A 15,018-nucleotide genomic window follows, 5' to 3' on the forward strand; every position below is an offset into this window, starting at 1 on the left:
GTGACAGCTGGTGTGCAGGGAGAGATGGCTCTTCTTGCCACTTCCAGCATGTGTGTCATAGGTTTACGATCACGGATATAGGGAGTTCCAAGTAAGGTGTTATTTTGCAAAGTCAGTTTATTCAGGTCTAATAAGTTCAAGAGTTCCAGCTATCCCTTTGGATATTGCTCCAAAGGCTCCTATTACCATAGGTACAACCATTGATTGCTTCCTCCACAATGACTCAATTTGCAGATTGCAATATTTCATTATTTTTTCTAGCTATTTCTCTTAAATTTGTGTATTCCAATATCAATGAACCAGACTTTTTTCTTTTTCCACAATAGTGATGTCAGGCATGATGTAACCCAGATATCTATCTGTTTGGATCCGAAAATTCCCCAATGGTTCATCACATAGTCAGCCAGATGTAGTAGTTGTTGTTATATGGTACCTATCTTGCCAGAGGTGACTCTAGATGGCTTACAATCATTCAACTTAGATACTATCAATACTGTGAATGAATCCAAATCACTGGTGTCAGATAGATTACATAGATTACATCCAAGAATACTAAATGCTAAAAGTGGCAGTGGCAGAACTCTTGGAATAACAGAGAAATGGTAAAAGATTGAAGAACATTCTAATCTTTTCAAAAATGGTGGGGAAGACTAGACTCAGAAAATTACAGACCAATCAGCTTGACATCAGTGCCTGGGGAAATTGTGGAAAAGATAATCAAGCAGTAGGTTTGCAAGCACTTAAAAAGGTACAGGTGATTACTAGAAGCCAGCATGAGTTTGTTAAAAATAGGTCATTCCAGACAAACCTGATTTTTTCTAAATAAAGTTATTAGATTAGTAGACCAAAAAGTGCTCTGGTGTATGTAGACTTCGTTGAGACATTTGATGAAGCTGACCATAGCTTTTTTGTAGATGAAATGGAATTATGTGGGATGAATGGTCCCACTGCCAGTTGGATTCACAGCTGATTAAATAACTATATCAAATACATGGTATAGTTTTATTAAGTAGTAGAACATCCTGGACTAGTGGTTGCTCTATCACTGAAACATTTCCCCTTTTTAATGTGTATATAATTTTTATTAAAAATTTAAAAGCATTAATAAGTACTAATGCAAATTAAATTAAAAGAGAGAAAAGAAGAAAAGAACAGAAAAAGCTAAAAATGTAATAAGACAAATGGAAGCTTTAAAAGCACTTTTCTCATTTTTATGCAAACATAAGGATGTTCACATCACCAATAAATGTAGATATTGCCCTTTCACTAATCAAAGAAATTAGTTAGCGAAGAAAGATCGTTTGCAACCATTCTTCTAGGATAGATGATGTCAAATCTTTCCATCTTTGAAAGTTCTCAAACAAAAGTTAAACAAGCATAGGCTAGACTGAGGATTCCTGCCTTGGGCAGGAAGTTAGAATAGAAGACCAATTCTATTCAACTCTGTCGTTCTAAGATATAGTATTTCTCAAATGTAAAAATGGTGTCCTATTGGTATTGATTTTTTAACAATTTGCCAATTCAACAAGCTGCACTGGAAGTCAAAAGAAATGAAATGCTGGCTTCAGATCTAGCACGTATCTAGCATCCACATGGTCAGCAAAATGTACAAGCATAAACAAAACACCCCAGAGTGACTTATCCTGCTGTTTGTAAATCATTCACATTTCATTAAGTATCATATCAAATGTTTTCTGACTGAAGGTAATTGTCAATAAAAGCTGGGTGGGCTGTAAAGAACTTGCAAATAATTTTAACCCTAGCATACTCAAGAAATTGTTGGAAAATGATGCATTAAATATGTTCTGAATTTATTTAAATATTCTACCTCTTTAAAAAGTCAGCTCTCCACAAGCAAGTATGTGTGTGTAGAGTGTCGTCTACAGCAGCAGATGCTTGCTTCAGCACCTGACAAACTGGCCACCTCTCGTGTTATCCCAGCATGTTCATGGCCTAGAGGACTTGGAGTGGGAGTAATTTCCATATCAAACCCAATTTAGATGAAACATCTTGGTTTAAAGAGAGAGAGAAAGGGAGAGAACGCCAGCGCATCAATAACCCTTTGATTAGATTTTTATCTCCTGAGCAGACAAATATGAATATTTATTACCATGAATGCAGATTTTTTTTCTCTTTCCATCACTCTGATCTTGAATATTATTCACCACTAATTTTATGAAAATTTGGGCAACATAATGTTTTTACATAAACTGACAGTTCTCAAGATAATCCCATTATTGTTTGGTGGAAAAATGAGAATTTCCACTTATTCATGTGTTAACGAGGGATTAAGTATTGTTTTCATCACCATAATCTAAAATGGGCTGAAAATTAAAAATGGAACATTGTATAGAAAAGAAGAGCTTTTGTGCAATAGAATTTGTTTGCATTCTCTTTAGGGGAATCTATAGATTAGCAGTTTAACAATCAGCATCTTTTATGTTTCAGCTGAAAATAGCATCATGGAATTCTCAATAGCATTTATAAAATAAATCCATTGTCTTTCCAAATGAGGGCTAACTTGGACACATAGGCACACACACTCACAGGCTGAAAAACAAAACAAAATAAAAACACAATATCTCTCACAGAAGGAAAATAAAACAAAACTCTATGTCTCCCAAGAATAATGGGTCAAGACTTCTCAGATGTATGACTAAGATTCTTGCCATAACTAAGAGTATTTTTCTTCATTTTTTCTATTCTCACATAATAATTTGAAAATAAGTGTTCTTTTTTTCAACATAATAAGAGAAATTTATTTATAAAATACTGTATGTTATTTTTTTTCTTGGCAGGAATCAAAACACCTCCTTAAAGAAATGGGTCTAATCTTTATTTATTCAAAGTTGCATGCTTTATTTTTCTATAGTCAAATAATTTGCAAGACATAAAATGAAATAGTAATGAAGATTTAACTGAAGCAATCTACCATAAATTCTCAATTCCTTAGAGGTTATGCAAATTCTGCCTGTTTTCTTTTAGAACATTACATGGAAGAACCATAGTGGTAGTAGACAAGTACAAGAAGAAAGTGGTATCATTTTTGTAGTGGTAGAATGATAGATGTAACAGTGCCAAGTGACAGTAACCTTGAGAAGAAGGACTATGAGAACCTGGAGAAGTACCTGAAGGAGGAACTGGAGAGGATGTGGAAAGTTATTTTTTATTTTAAAACAAACAATCCATCTTCCATTTAAACAGTGTGTTGTCTGAGTACAAACAGCTTGTGCAATAACAATTACAGTTTACACATATTTCTTGTATTGGTATTTTCTATTCTTACTTAATACTAATATACATAATATATCTAATCACTATAACTATCCTAACATATTTAATTCTATTAGCATATTTAAGATGCTAAGAGAGGATGTGGAAAGTAAAGGGAAATATTATCTCAGTGGTGTATGTTTGTGTAATACACACACATACACATATATCTACTTTGTGATCTAAGCTGTTCTGCTATGCATTATGCATTTTGTACATAGTTCTATTTGCGTTATCTGTTTTCCAATCAACTTATTGCAGTATTGTTTTAAAGACTCTGTTTCAAAACTGCTAATTTTCACTAAGCCGGTTCTCTTTTTGAACAAAGTACTATTTGTTTGCTCAATTCCTAACTAATGATTTCAAAGACTAAGTGGATTTCATTAGATGAGAGACCATCAGTCAACCCAAAGATATTTTCTATTGGGAAACCACTTCTGGATTTGTCTATGAAGATTCTCAATCATCCAAGTCATGGATGTCCCAAAGATGCTTTTCAAAAGACAATTGGACTTTCTTGGTTTTTTTCCTTGAAAATATTTTACTTGTCATTCAAAAAGCTTCTTCAGTTCTGACTGAACAGCACTCCAGTCCTATTCTTCAGTCAAAACTGAAGAAGCTTCTTGGATGAGTTGAATTCTGCATCATTACATTGAGAAACAATTTCTATAGAAGATGAGATATGGTATACAAAGAATATGTGGCTTCAAACAGAGTAGAAATATTTTTATTAAAGGAAAAGATATTTAGAGAAGCTATATATTTTTTTCATGAGAAATATACTTTTGAAGAACAAGTTGAGTACCAGTTAAAGAGGATATTTATAGCTCAAGGTTGAACTTCAGAGTCCTAGATGCTCTCTGAGCTTGTTTCTTTTCTTGCAGTCATTACCCAAACTAGGTAACATCATTAGGTCTAGGAAGTAGTGGGATTTGCTCTCAATTTATATTTTCATGGCTTGGGCTGTAAGTGTTAGTGGGAGTAGTCTTGATGGTTTGTTGGTTGAGCTGTTTATTGTTAGCTTGTTTGGCAGTTCCTTGATTGGAAGCCTGTCACTCTGAGCAATTGGCCATCAATGAGTAAATGGACATAAACATCACCAACAAGCCAAAACTACCCCACCAGCAATCAACACTCAGATGAGCATAGATTAACACCAAGATTAACATCAGGCCAACATCAAGAAGGAGACAATACTCCAATCAAGGAACTGCCAAACAAGCTAAAAGTGAACAGCCCAACCAAAGAACCACCAGGACCATTCCCACCAACACTGACAGGTTAAGCCACTAGAATACACATTGGGAGCAAGCCTCAATCTTAACTAGCACTGATGGTGTTACTAGTTTTGGTAAGGAAAGATCTGAAAGAAAACAACCAAACTCAGAGAGCACCAAGGACCCATCAAAAACTGGAGTATTTATATTATGAGAGCTCTTGCTGCTTAAAACAAAATCCCCCAATCTTCATTCTGCATTCATTTCTAGCAGATAGCAAGCCAATTTTTGTCATCAACATCAAGCACACTTTCCTTTTGCATTCTTTGGATGCATTCAGTGGAAACCATTTATTTAAAAACTGTTATTGCACAGCAAGAAAAAATATTAACATAAGCTGTGTGCATTGTTGTTTTCTTTTAATTAAAAAAAGCAAAAAGGAAACAGGGTGGGTGCAGTACTACAGTCATAAGGCAAAGCTCCCCTCTTCCATTTTGTGAGGCTGACTAAAAATTGAATTACTGCTGCTGCCATGGCAACCATTCAATCATTTCACAATTCTGCTGGTTTTAAAAACACATACTACGGTACTTCCATACAGATAAATTCATGAGCTAACATGGTATACTCCACAATTGCACTTTTCATAACATTCCAAGGAGCAACATATACCAGAATAAATCAATAGCTGTTTCTGCACTTTAGAACCCATTTGTAACTTTTTATCACCTCTAATCCCCTGTCATCTTCTTCTTATGCAAAATACACAGAAAAACAGATGTTAAGGTATTGGACTCAGAAGATAAGGGATTACAGAAGACAACTGACTTTGGCACTGAAGCTGCAACTTGTCGGTTTGCAAGTCAAAATACTTCTGTGCAAGATTCAAGATGGATAAACACTTTGATAAATAATACCGACAATTATGCTTGATGGCTATATGATTAACTTTAATCACCAAATAGCTTTTCTGGAAACCAGTGTCACCTTTATATATTTAAAATAAAGACAATATCTGCAGAACAGGATTACATGATGTTATTTTATGCCTCAAACTTCTTTTGTTCCAAAGAATTTAACATATATCCTTGGATATGAAGCACTTCAGTAGTTGTTTTGTCAGCTAGTAGATAAAACTACAGATCTAGGCACATTTGTGTGGAAATAAATACTTTTTATGTTGAATGTGCGTATCCACCATGATCCACTAATGCACTACCTATTAAACACAAACACAGTAGCTAATATGATCTATTATTAGTAGCTAATATGGATGATCTACAGTATGTTGTTTTCCTTTTATAAAGAGCAATTCCAGATTGGGCAATATCAACAGAATTAAGCATTATCTAACCTATTAGGAGCTATTCCAATTTAGCATTCCAATTAAAACCATGATAGCATGCCACCTGCTGTGGACTGCAGTAAATGACACAGATTCATCTAAGTATCGCCATCAAGCTGGATTGTGACCACCATCCAAAGCCAGTGGCTGTGTTTGAATCAATATAAATGACAATCTGTGCTTCTTGGACATTCTTCTTGTTAGTATCTGTGAGGGTTGATGTCTCAGGGGTTTGCTACTCTTACATGACTGTGAATACTTTCTTTTTATTTGTGATTCTCTTTCTAATTGTCCTTGAGCCATATAACAGTACTGCATTATATCTTGAAGATGTGTTTTCACAATTATCTGCTATGCTTCAGAGTTCCTCTCTTAATTACATCAAGGCAGATAATAATCTGACAGTTTGCCTCCAGGAGGCACCTCCTGGATCACAGAAATGTCTCTTCTGCATCTTTCAAGCACAGATGCCAATTCAGAAAAGGTCTGAGGAACACTTTGGCCAACCACAATAAAATGAGAATTTACTAACGTACTTAACCACTTGAGGGCTGATTACCTTTTGCAATAACATCCCAATTCTAAATACATTATTTTGAAGCAAGTGCTATTGATTCACTTACAGGGATGTTTTCTAAGAGTTGTGTTTTAGATGCACATGTTAATTAACAACCTCTTAAAACAATCACTTCTTTGACCTCAAAGAAGTTTTAAGATCAGGCAAATATCATAATTTCAAGAGCCCCGTATTTTAGCTGCATTTTAAATACTGATAAATTTAAAGAATACATTAACCCCATTTTCAATTTATATGCAGAACAAGTTATATGTAGAAACCAATTTTCATGTTTCCCTTTTCTCTGTTCATTTATTTTAATTATTTGAATACTATTTTAGAAATCAATATGGCCTACACAAATAATTAAATAGCAGTAAACTCACTAAAAAAGAGCAAGGAAAACTATAGCAACATTAAAATCAACAACATTAAAATCAGCAGGAAACCTAACATTTACCTAACCTATTTACAACTGAAACTACACCCTCTCTAACCCCCACAAGGAAGGCTCTGTTGAGTTCGATAGGCCATGGTTGGGTTTGCACATTGTGCTGGTGCCACAATATTGTTTGTTTGAGGTTTTTGTGTATGACATATCATCTTATTAACATGGGTTGCTTGATTGCTATGGAAAACCAATATCATACTGGTGATTGATTTTGCAATGGAAAGTTTTACAATGAAAAGACTGCGATTATCATTTAAGCTTCTTGCTCTTCTCCAAAGACATATTGTCCAGGACATTGGCCAATATGGGTATGCAATTCGAGCCTAGAGGTGATTCCACATAAGCAGATGCCCCATATTTTGCAATTGGTCCAGGTGGCTGACCAACTAATGTGTCATCCAGGAGTTCATAGTGTTCTGACAGGCTTCGTCAAACAGAATTAATATCAAACTTGTTTTAAAAGCAAAACCTATTTCATTGCAATGCTGGGAATTACTTTCATTTCCAGCCAGAACTAATTATAAACAGTTCCCCAAGATAAGCACACACCTTTTAGTGCTGTGGAATGTTGCCAAAAACAGAAGTCTCCAATTAATTATAACAGAAACCAACCAAAGTACCAGAAAAAACCAACCAGAGCTTCAAAGAGACTCAGAATCTATCAAACTACTTTGCTTCCTGCAAAGCTTTCTTCATTGAGGTCTGACTTTTATCCCTTATGGGAGGGGCAATCACCTCCCAGCCTTACTCCTGAGTCGCCCCTTCTGCTTCAGCTGCTCTCACCTTCTAGCAGCTCTGCGCACATGCGCACTGGGAACAGGCTCCCCTGGATCCTCTGCTTCACTGCTGCCAGACTCTGAAGGCTCCGAACGCAGGACCCCACTCCCAGTTGGTCTTGGCCTCATCCTTGCATTGGATGCAGGACTCTCATCTGAGTCCTCGCCAGACTCCCTGATTGGTCCCCTTTCTTACCTCACTGTCTGACTCCGCTGCCGTCTGCACCGATGCCGGCGAACCACAACCTATAGCTGGTTTTCTGAATCTCTCATACTTGATCAACACAATGCTAAGCATTTTTTTTTTAAATCATAGCTTGCTGGTTACATCATCATGACCTGATTTGTACTTAATATGAAGCCATAATGATTCCTTCATCAAGCTAATCTCCAAATAAAGAAATTATATTATAGCTGAATGCAATGTGTAAAGCCCACTCCTCTTTTCTCTTTCTCTCAATTCACATGTTTCTCACAATCATAGCTGCTGCTCTGTTAATATTTTGGTGCAACTGTTCAACACTGAAGGCAGACTTCCTGGGTCTATGGTGGCTAAGTAATCCTGAAATTATGGGAGCGGTAACTCCAGATGAATTGGAGGGGGTGAGGATGAAGAAAATTGAACTGAGTGCTTACAGCATTAAACAGCATCAGGCAGGTTAAGGGAAGCTGCAACATAGTTTGTAACATATCAATCACATGTACAATTAATAGCAGAGTCTGCAATCTGTTTTTGTTCTGACAGGTTGTATTTTTTTTTAATAAAAGATATGCCATGTATCACAGCATTTGTATAAGAGGAGTGTTGCCTTAAGAGAGTATGTCATATACATTAGAAATTTAAACAACCATAAAAGCACAGAAAATTAGTAAGCAGTTCACAAAAAAACATGGTCAGATATCAAGGGATATATTATCCTAAATTTAAATCTTGGCAATTCTGGAGTTGAAACACAGCATTAATTAAAACAGGTGGAAATAATCAACTCACTAATTAATTGCATTATTAATTTTGGGGGATCTTATTGCAAACATATGACAAAGCCATGAAAGTTTTAAAAACTGTAATGATTTATTTATATGGTTGATGAAATAGGACATTATGACAGAAGCAAGAATTTAATAATCAGAAAAATGTAAAAGCCTTTGGGAAGATTAACGCAATTTACCTACCAATACGGAAGAGAGTTAAGACTTCATCAAAGAATAAATCAAAGGATTTAGATAAGAAGATACGCTGCATTTACTTACCTTCTCCATGCCAATCTTCAATATTTCCAATCCTGTATCTTTTTCAAGCACACTTTTGTTGTCAGCTGTTAAGAAAATTAAGAATGGCATTGTTAAAGGAGTTGGGATGAATTTGCATCATATTCTTTCATCACTGTTACACATTTTCAAGTGCTCAGGTCTTTGTTTCACCATCCTCACAGAATCACTGTAAAATGGATTAGTATTCAATTTTACAGAGAATAAAAGAAAATATGAGCGGGAAAAAACCCAGAAAGCTCCCTCAACTACTCTATAAATCAGCAAGGCAGCCTCTTGTTGAAACTATAATTTTGTCAACTTTGTCATACAAAGTTAAATTCATTCATGAATTCATGAGTTCAATTCATTTATTGAGTCTTCTTCTTATTTTCAGTTGTTGATCTAAATGGAGTCAGATGGGACCATTAGGAAACTAGCTGACTTTAGCTCACATGGGCTCTTCAAAAGCTGGTTCTAGTTAACATTTTGAAGGTCTTCAGGAAATCTCAGGATTAAAAAGTGCACAGGGAGGTTGAAAACACATTTCCAGAAGAAGGCAATGGAAAACACTTTCCTATCACACAAAGAGAGTTGCACGGAGAGTTCATATAGTCAGAGAAGCTGAGAGTAATTCAGTCAGATTTTTACTGTTTTAATAAGGATACAAACCGTCATTCTTTAGGGAGGACAGTCCTCCTTTTGTAAGTTCTGTCCTCTCTCAAAAAGCGTCCTCTTACATGTCCTCCTTTTTGATATTTGAAGACTAATCTGTAAATCTCCGTATTTGATCGATGCCGATCCAATCTGTTGTGTGTGATGTGACGTATTTGTATTTGACATGACGATTCATCAAGGCTCGGTACAGTGCGGCGAGATGCAATTATGAGACGCATGCGCTCCACACAGGAGAATTGTTTTGAGAGAGTGTGCCGTGCGCAAGAGGGCGCCACGCACAAGTGGCTTTGTTTTTTTTCTTCAATTTATTTGTGTCTTCCTTTTCATTGTAAAAATGTTGGTCACCTTAGTTTTAAGCAACTCAGATCCAAAATTGTATGAAGCTCCCCCAAGTTTTGAATAAATTCCCTAAAGCCCCCTCAACAGTTATTCTGTCCTTTATAATTACTGACTGAATGTATAAAGGCAGATAGATAACTCTACAAAGCATCCATACAAAGTTCCTTTATTGGTTCATCAGTATCCTCATATATAATTCATGGTTACATCGAGATTCATCCCAATGTCCAAATGCATTGGGAATTTAGCATTGCATAGCTGAATTCATAGTGTAAAAGGATAGTGCTCTTTTCATCCCCATAAAGAAGGATCAAGGGAGTGAGGCACCAGCACGCTGCTGGGGTCCAAGCAAGAGTGAAGGAACCTCCCCCAACCCACCAAGGGTCACTTCAGTGACCAATCAGGATTACAGATGTGACCACATGACATGGACTACATTTCCCAGGATACCTTAACTACATTTACCATGATGCATTCCCTTAAGGGGACAGCTCCCAATTTCTAACTAACTATAAACTGTCTGGACAGCACAATAATTGTTAATAAATTGTATGAGAGAAGGTTTGGGTTTATTATCATTATTAAATATATGGTTACTAATAAGTTGGATTGTATTTAATTTACACCCACAGAGTCAACCTGGACCCCTCTTGCTTCAGATGAAAGATTAAGATGATACCCTGGCAATTTCTTACAAGAAGTTTGGATCATATGGCCAACTGGATTGTGCTACAGGATTTGGTGTGGAATAGCATTCTCTATCACACAGAGGATAGATGGAAAATACAGATCTGAATGCAAACTTTTCACATCCCCGTCCACTCCATAGTTCAACATCCAATTCCTCAGACCGCCTCAACATTCCTGATGGTAAGACTTGTTCCTCCGAACACTTTCTAAATAAGTTCAGTTATTTTCCAGGAGCATTTATTCAGTGTTACATGGATTTAAACACTCAACTAACATCAGCCTTATTTATCTTCCTAATTCCCCAGAAAGAAGGCTTAGTAAATGTTATTAAATATTTTTTGCATAAAAAGAAGGACAAACTAAGGCAGAGTCTTGAATCAGATCACCTTAGCCTCCCTGAATCAATGCTGCAGATTAAAATTCAGTACTTTGTCAACACAATGATTTCATACTATAAGCCTATGGATCTTAATATGTGCTCTTTGTAATATACACATACCATGTTAATCTGTAACAACAAACAGATCATGCAGCTGAGTTGATTTCAAACCCTCAAACAACTAAAAGGAAAATGCCTCAAACCCCACTGATAATGTTGAGAACCATTTACGAAATGAATTCTGCTATACAAATATCAACTATTTTTTCCGAAGAAGCACATATATTTCACATTTCAGCTTTTCAAGATAACGCCCAAAGGATATAGAAATGTCAGTGGGTTTTTTTTTCTCCTTATTCTCTAATCTTGAGTTTTTGCTTTTATAATTTTTTCCAAAATGTAAATTACATCATAGTCTTTAAGGAGTTACTGGTGGTTACATACACTGTTTGTTTCTTTGTTTATTTATTTATTTGTTTGTTTGTTTAGGCAGGTTATGGTGGAAAATTCCTAGTTCTTATAATGATCTAAAGTGCTTATTTTTTTTTAACCAATTTTTTTTACATGATGACATTATCTAGCTTTCTAAGAAAAAAATTGACAGTTAAAAAAAAAACAATGGCTGGGAGAGATTTGGAAGTCCTCAAAGGCAATTCAATAGATGATTTTAGCTTAGCTTAGAAGAAGGTTATGTCACAAAGTACTGCTTAGTCCTGTTCTTTGTACTTTTCAATTATGAATGCCTAATTTATTATGCAAAATGTTGTTATATCCTTATCCAACAGAGCCGTGGTAGCTCAGTGGTTAGAATGCAGTACTGCGGGCTACTTTTGCTGCCTGCTGGCTGCCTGAAATTTGGCAGTTCAAAATTTGGCAGTTTGAATGTTACCAAGCTCAAGGTTGACTCAGCCTTCCATTTTTCCAAGGTGAGTAAAATGAGGACCCAGATTGTTGGGGCCAATATGCTGACTCTGTAAACCACTCAGAGAGGGTGTAAAGCACTGTAAGCAGTATATAAGTCGAATTGTTATTGATATCAATGTTGTGATTGTTATCCTTTCCATTATAGTTTTTTTTTTGCCCCTTCCCCATTCCTTCCTTTTCCTCAGCTTCAAAATTCATATGTACTTGTTTAATCACCTGGAATTTCTTTGTTTGCTAATTGAAATTTGGAATTCAGCAATTTTGCTTAGCAGTATGCCTGCCCAACTATGGGAGGGGATCATGGTGAAGATGAAGAAAAGTCTTGAGCCAAGATAGATAAGAAATAACCATCATTGCTGACACTGAATGGAATCAAGCACATAATATCTCCACAACTATCTTTCGTTTAGCTTCTTTTTCTTTTCTGTTTAAAAGATTGTTGTTCAGATTAGATACAAATGGAAGAAAAGAAAATGTAGACCATTTGTTAAAGAGATGCTGTAAAATTGTTACAATTAAACATCTGCATCTATTTAGAGGAAGCCTCAGTCTTGTCTATTGGAGGAGTCTTGTGAAGTCTGTTATGGATGATTATGGCAATCAATTTCAAGGCTACAGTTCTTTCTGCTGGAAAATAGTTTCTCCTCCACTCCAACACACAGTGACAGAAATAAATTATGCTGCTCAGGAGGTTCACCTTTAGAGACTCAAAGCTCTGAGCTGTGGCAACCTCTCTATCTCATTGAACACTCAGCAACCATTGAGTTCTGCTGCTTAATAGAGCAAGGCCATTAACTTGTCCCCATTGTAATTTAGATCACAGAAGAGACTTCTACAGATTTTCCAGGTTAAAATAACTGGTATAAAGAGAGCAGGCGATATTATTGCACCATAGCTACGTGCTTAATTATATGGAATTGTCAAGTGCAAAGAATTATTCTGATAAATTAAAATACTAATTAAATAGACTATTGCTGAATTCTGAGAACATTATAAGGTTCCACTTCCTCAGGTAATTTGCATATCTTCATCGCTGAATTTAATTTTAATGGACTTCTTTTTAAATGTGTATTCAAGAACTGCTTGGGAATTTTTAGACACATGGGAATATTTTTAATTGTCTTAAAAAAGGAGCACCCATTTCTTTCATCTTTTCTAGAAATGTTTGCAATTCAAATAGTATTTTTAATAATTAAGAAAATGTTAAGGTGTATTGATGGGATTTATCATTTGTAGTAATGTATTTTCTAAACAATCATTTTTCAAATGTATCAGTAATAAAATTCAAAGAACAAGATCTCAATTCACCAAAGGTCTGCAGATGGAAATCTAGTATTTAACATCTGTGCTAAAAGTTTAATATGGTTCTATTTCTCTCAATACTCATACAAATCACATGATGTACAAAACCACACCCATGATTTAAATATATGGATTAATAAAAATATTTAAAGCATGTATTGTAAAAAAGCATGCTCTTTTTTCTGCATTATATACTTCTGAAATATGGTTGCATTCTACTTCTAACCACCAATTCTTAATTCAAGTAAAGCCATTTATTTTATTTTATTTTATTTTTACTTTGAAAAATATTTTCTTTTTATCAGAATGATATAATCCATCACCTTTAGGGATTCTGGAAAAATTAATGTAGTATGCATTTTAATATAAACTGAACTAATTTTATCTTCTGGAACACATATGATACACAATTATCCTTTGGATTTTGTATTTCTGTGAAACAGTCCCATAATGAGTCCCATAACAGTTCCTACAGGACCGGAACCATCAGACCCACCTCAGAGGATGGGGGAAGAGGGGGAGACTGCCAGCCTGGGTTGAGGGGAGCCGCTTGGTATACTCCCCTGGAAGACAGGGATAAATGGCAGTTTTAATGGCTGCCCTTGAAGACGGGAAGCTATCGGGAGTTAAGTGTGTGCTGAAGCGGGGAAATGGTGAGCGGCGTGTAACCAGATAACAGAAGCTGAACTTTTTGTTTCAATAACCCTGAAAAGCAGAAAAAAAGATTCCTCGCTTGAGAGTATAACAGCGGCGAATGGAAAACAATAGGACAATATAGGGTAAATAAAAAACTGGACTACAAAAGAGCTAAAACAAAATTAAAGATGGAATTGGGAATAATATACAGAACCTGGCATTAATTAGGCATTGGATAAAATGCTGAACTGGCTTGGAATTGATTATACTTTTAAAAAAAGCAATTGTTGAAATGGTTGAAAATTAACGTTAATATAACTGAAAAAAAGGGGGAAAAAAGAACTTTGAAAAGTGGAAGTGATATAGAGCGCCACCTAAAGGTACAAGACATTTTTTCCTGGATGACTTCATGGTAAATTACTGGCCTTTTAAATGCGTGAATGAGAAAAGATATGAAATAAAAGACTTTAACATAACAAGAACCCTAGAAACTTAAAAGAAAAAGGGGGAGATTGCAACAAGAGGACAAACGAAGGCAATATCTTGGGACTGTTGGGGGTTGACTGTGCAAAGGAAATAGAAGGACCAACAAGGAAAACATAAATACATGAAGTCTCTTGGCAAGGATTACAATCAACTTTAATAAGATAAAGAATAACTCAACTGATTAAAAAAATGGAAGAAGCAAGCAAAGAATTTATGTTGGAATTGCAAACGGTGAAAGAAATGTTAAAAGAAAGAAGGGGACGATTGGACATACTGGCAGAAAAAAGTAATGCAATTTATAGCAGAACAAAGAAACCCTAGGGAGGAGGAGCCAAAGGAAGAGGAAAACAGCCCAGATGGACATGAAGATTCAGAGACAAAAAGACATAAAAGGAATTAAATTATGCCAAAAGACATAAAAGGAATTAAATTATGCCAAAAGACATAAAAGGAATTAAAACTAAGACATTGATGACAGAGATAATAAATAAAAGAGAAAACATTCCCAAGAGTAAGCAAAAGAAGAAGAAGCTGTACAAGAAGAAATTTCAAAAAAGAGAAAAGGAAAGGATGGGAGGAAAGATGGGTGACTGGCAGATGGAAATAAAAGTAATATTAGAGAAAAAAAGAGGGATAAATAGGAAAGGCCAGGAAAACTTAGTAAAGGGAAAACTGGCTAAAACTAAAAGAAATGACAAGGCCAAGAGATTTAGAGATA

General features: G+C 35.5%; 1 protein-coding gene across 3 annotated transcripts in view; it reads right to left on the bottom strand.

The window, feature by feature from the left end:
• Positions 1 to 15,018, bottom strand: part of PTPRN2 (protein tyrosine phosphatase receptor type N2) — a 753,919-nt gene that overhangs the window by 302,202 nt on the left and 436,699 nt on the right. For all 3 annotated transcript variants that reach the window (XM_087946244.1, XM_087946246.1, XM_087946245.1), the window contains one exon: positions 8,870 to 8,934. In XM_087946244.1, coding sequence (XP_087802370.1) covers positions 8,870 to 8,934 — 65 coding nt within the window. The remainder of the gene's footprint in view (positions 1 to 8,869; positions 8,935 to 15,018) is intronic.

The sequence above is a fragment of the Notechis scutatus genome, chromosome Z, assembly GCF_049901735.1.
Source record: "Notechis scutatus isolate UNSWTSFEM ecotype Mainland chromosome Z, rNotScu1.2, whole genome shotgun sequence".
Taxonomy (NCBI): domain Eukaryota; kingdom Metazoa; phylum Chordata; class Lepidosauria; order Squamata; family Elapidae; genus Notechis; species Notechis scutatus.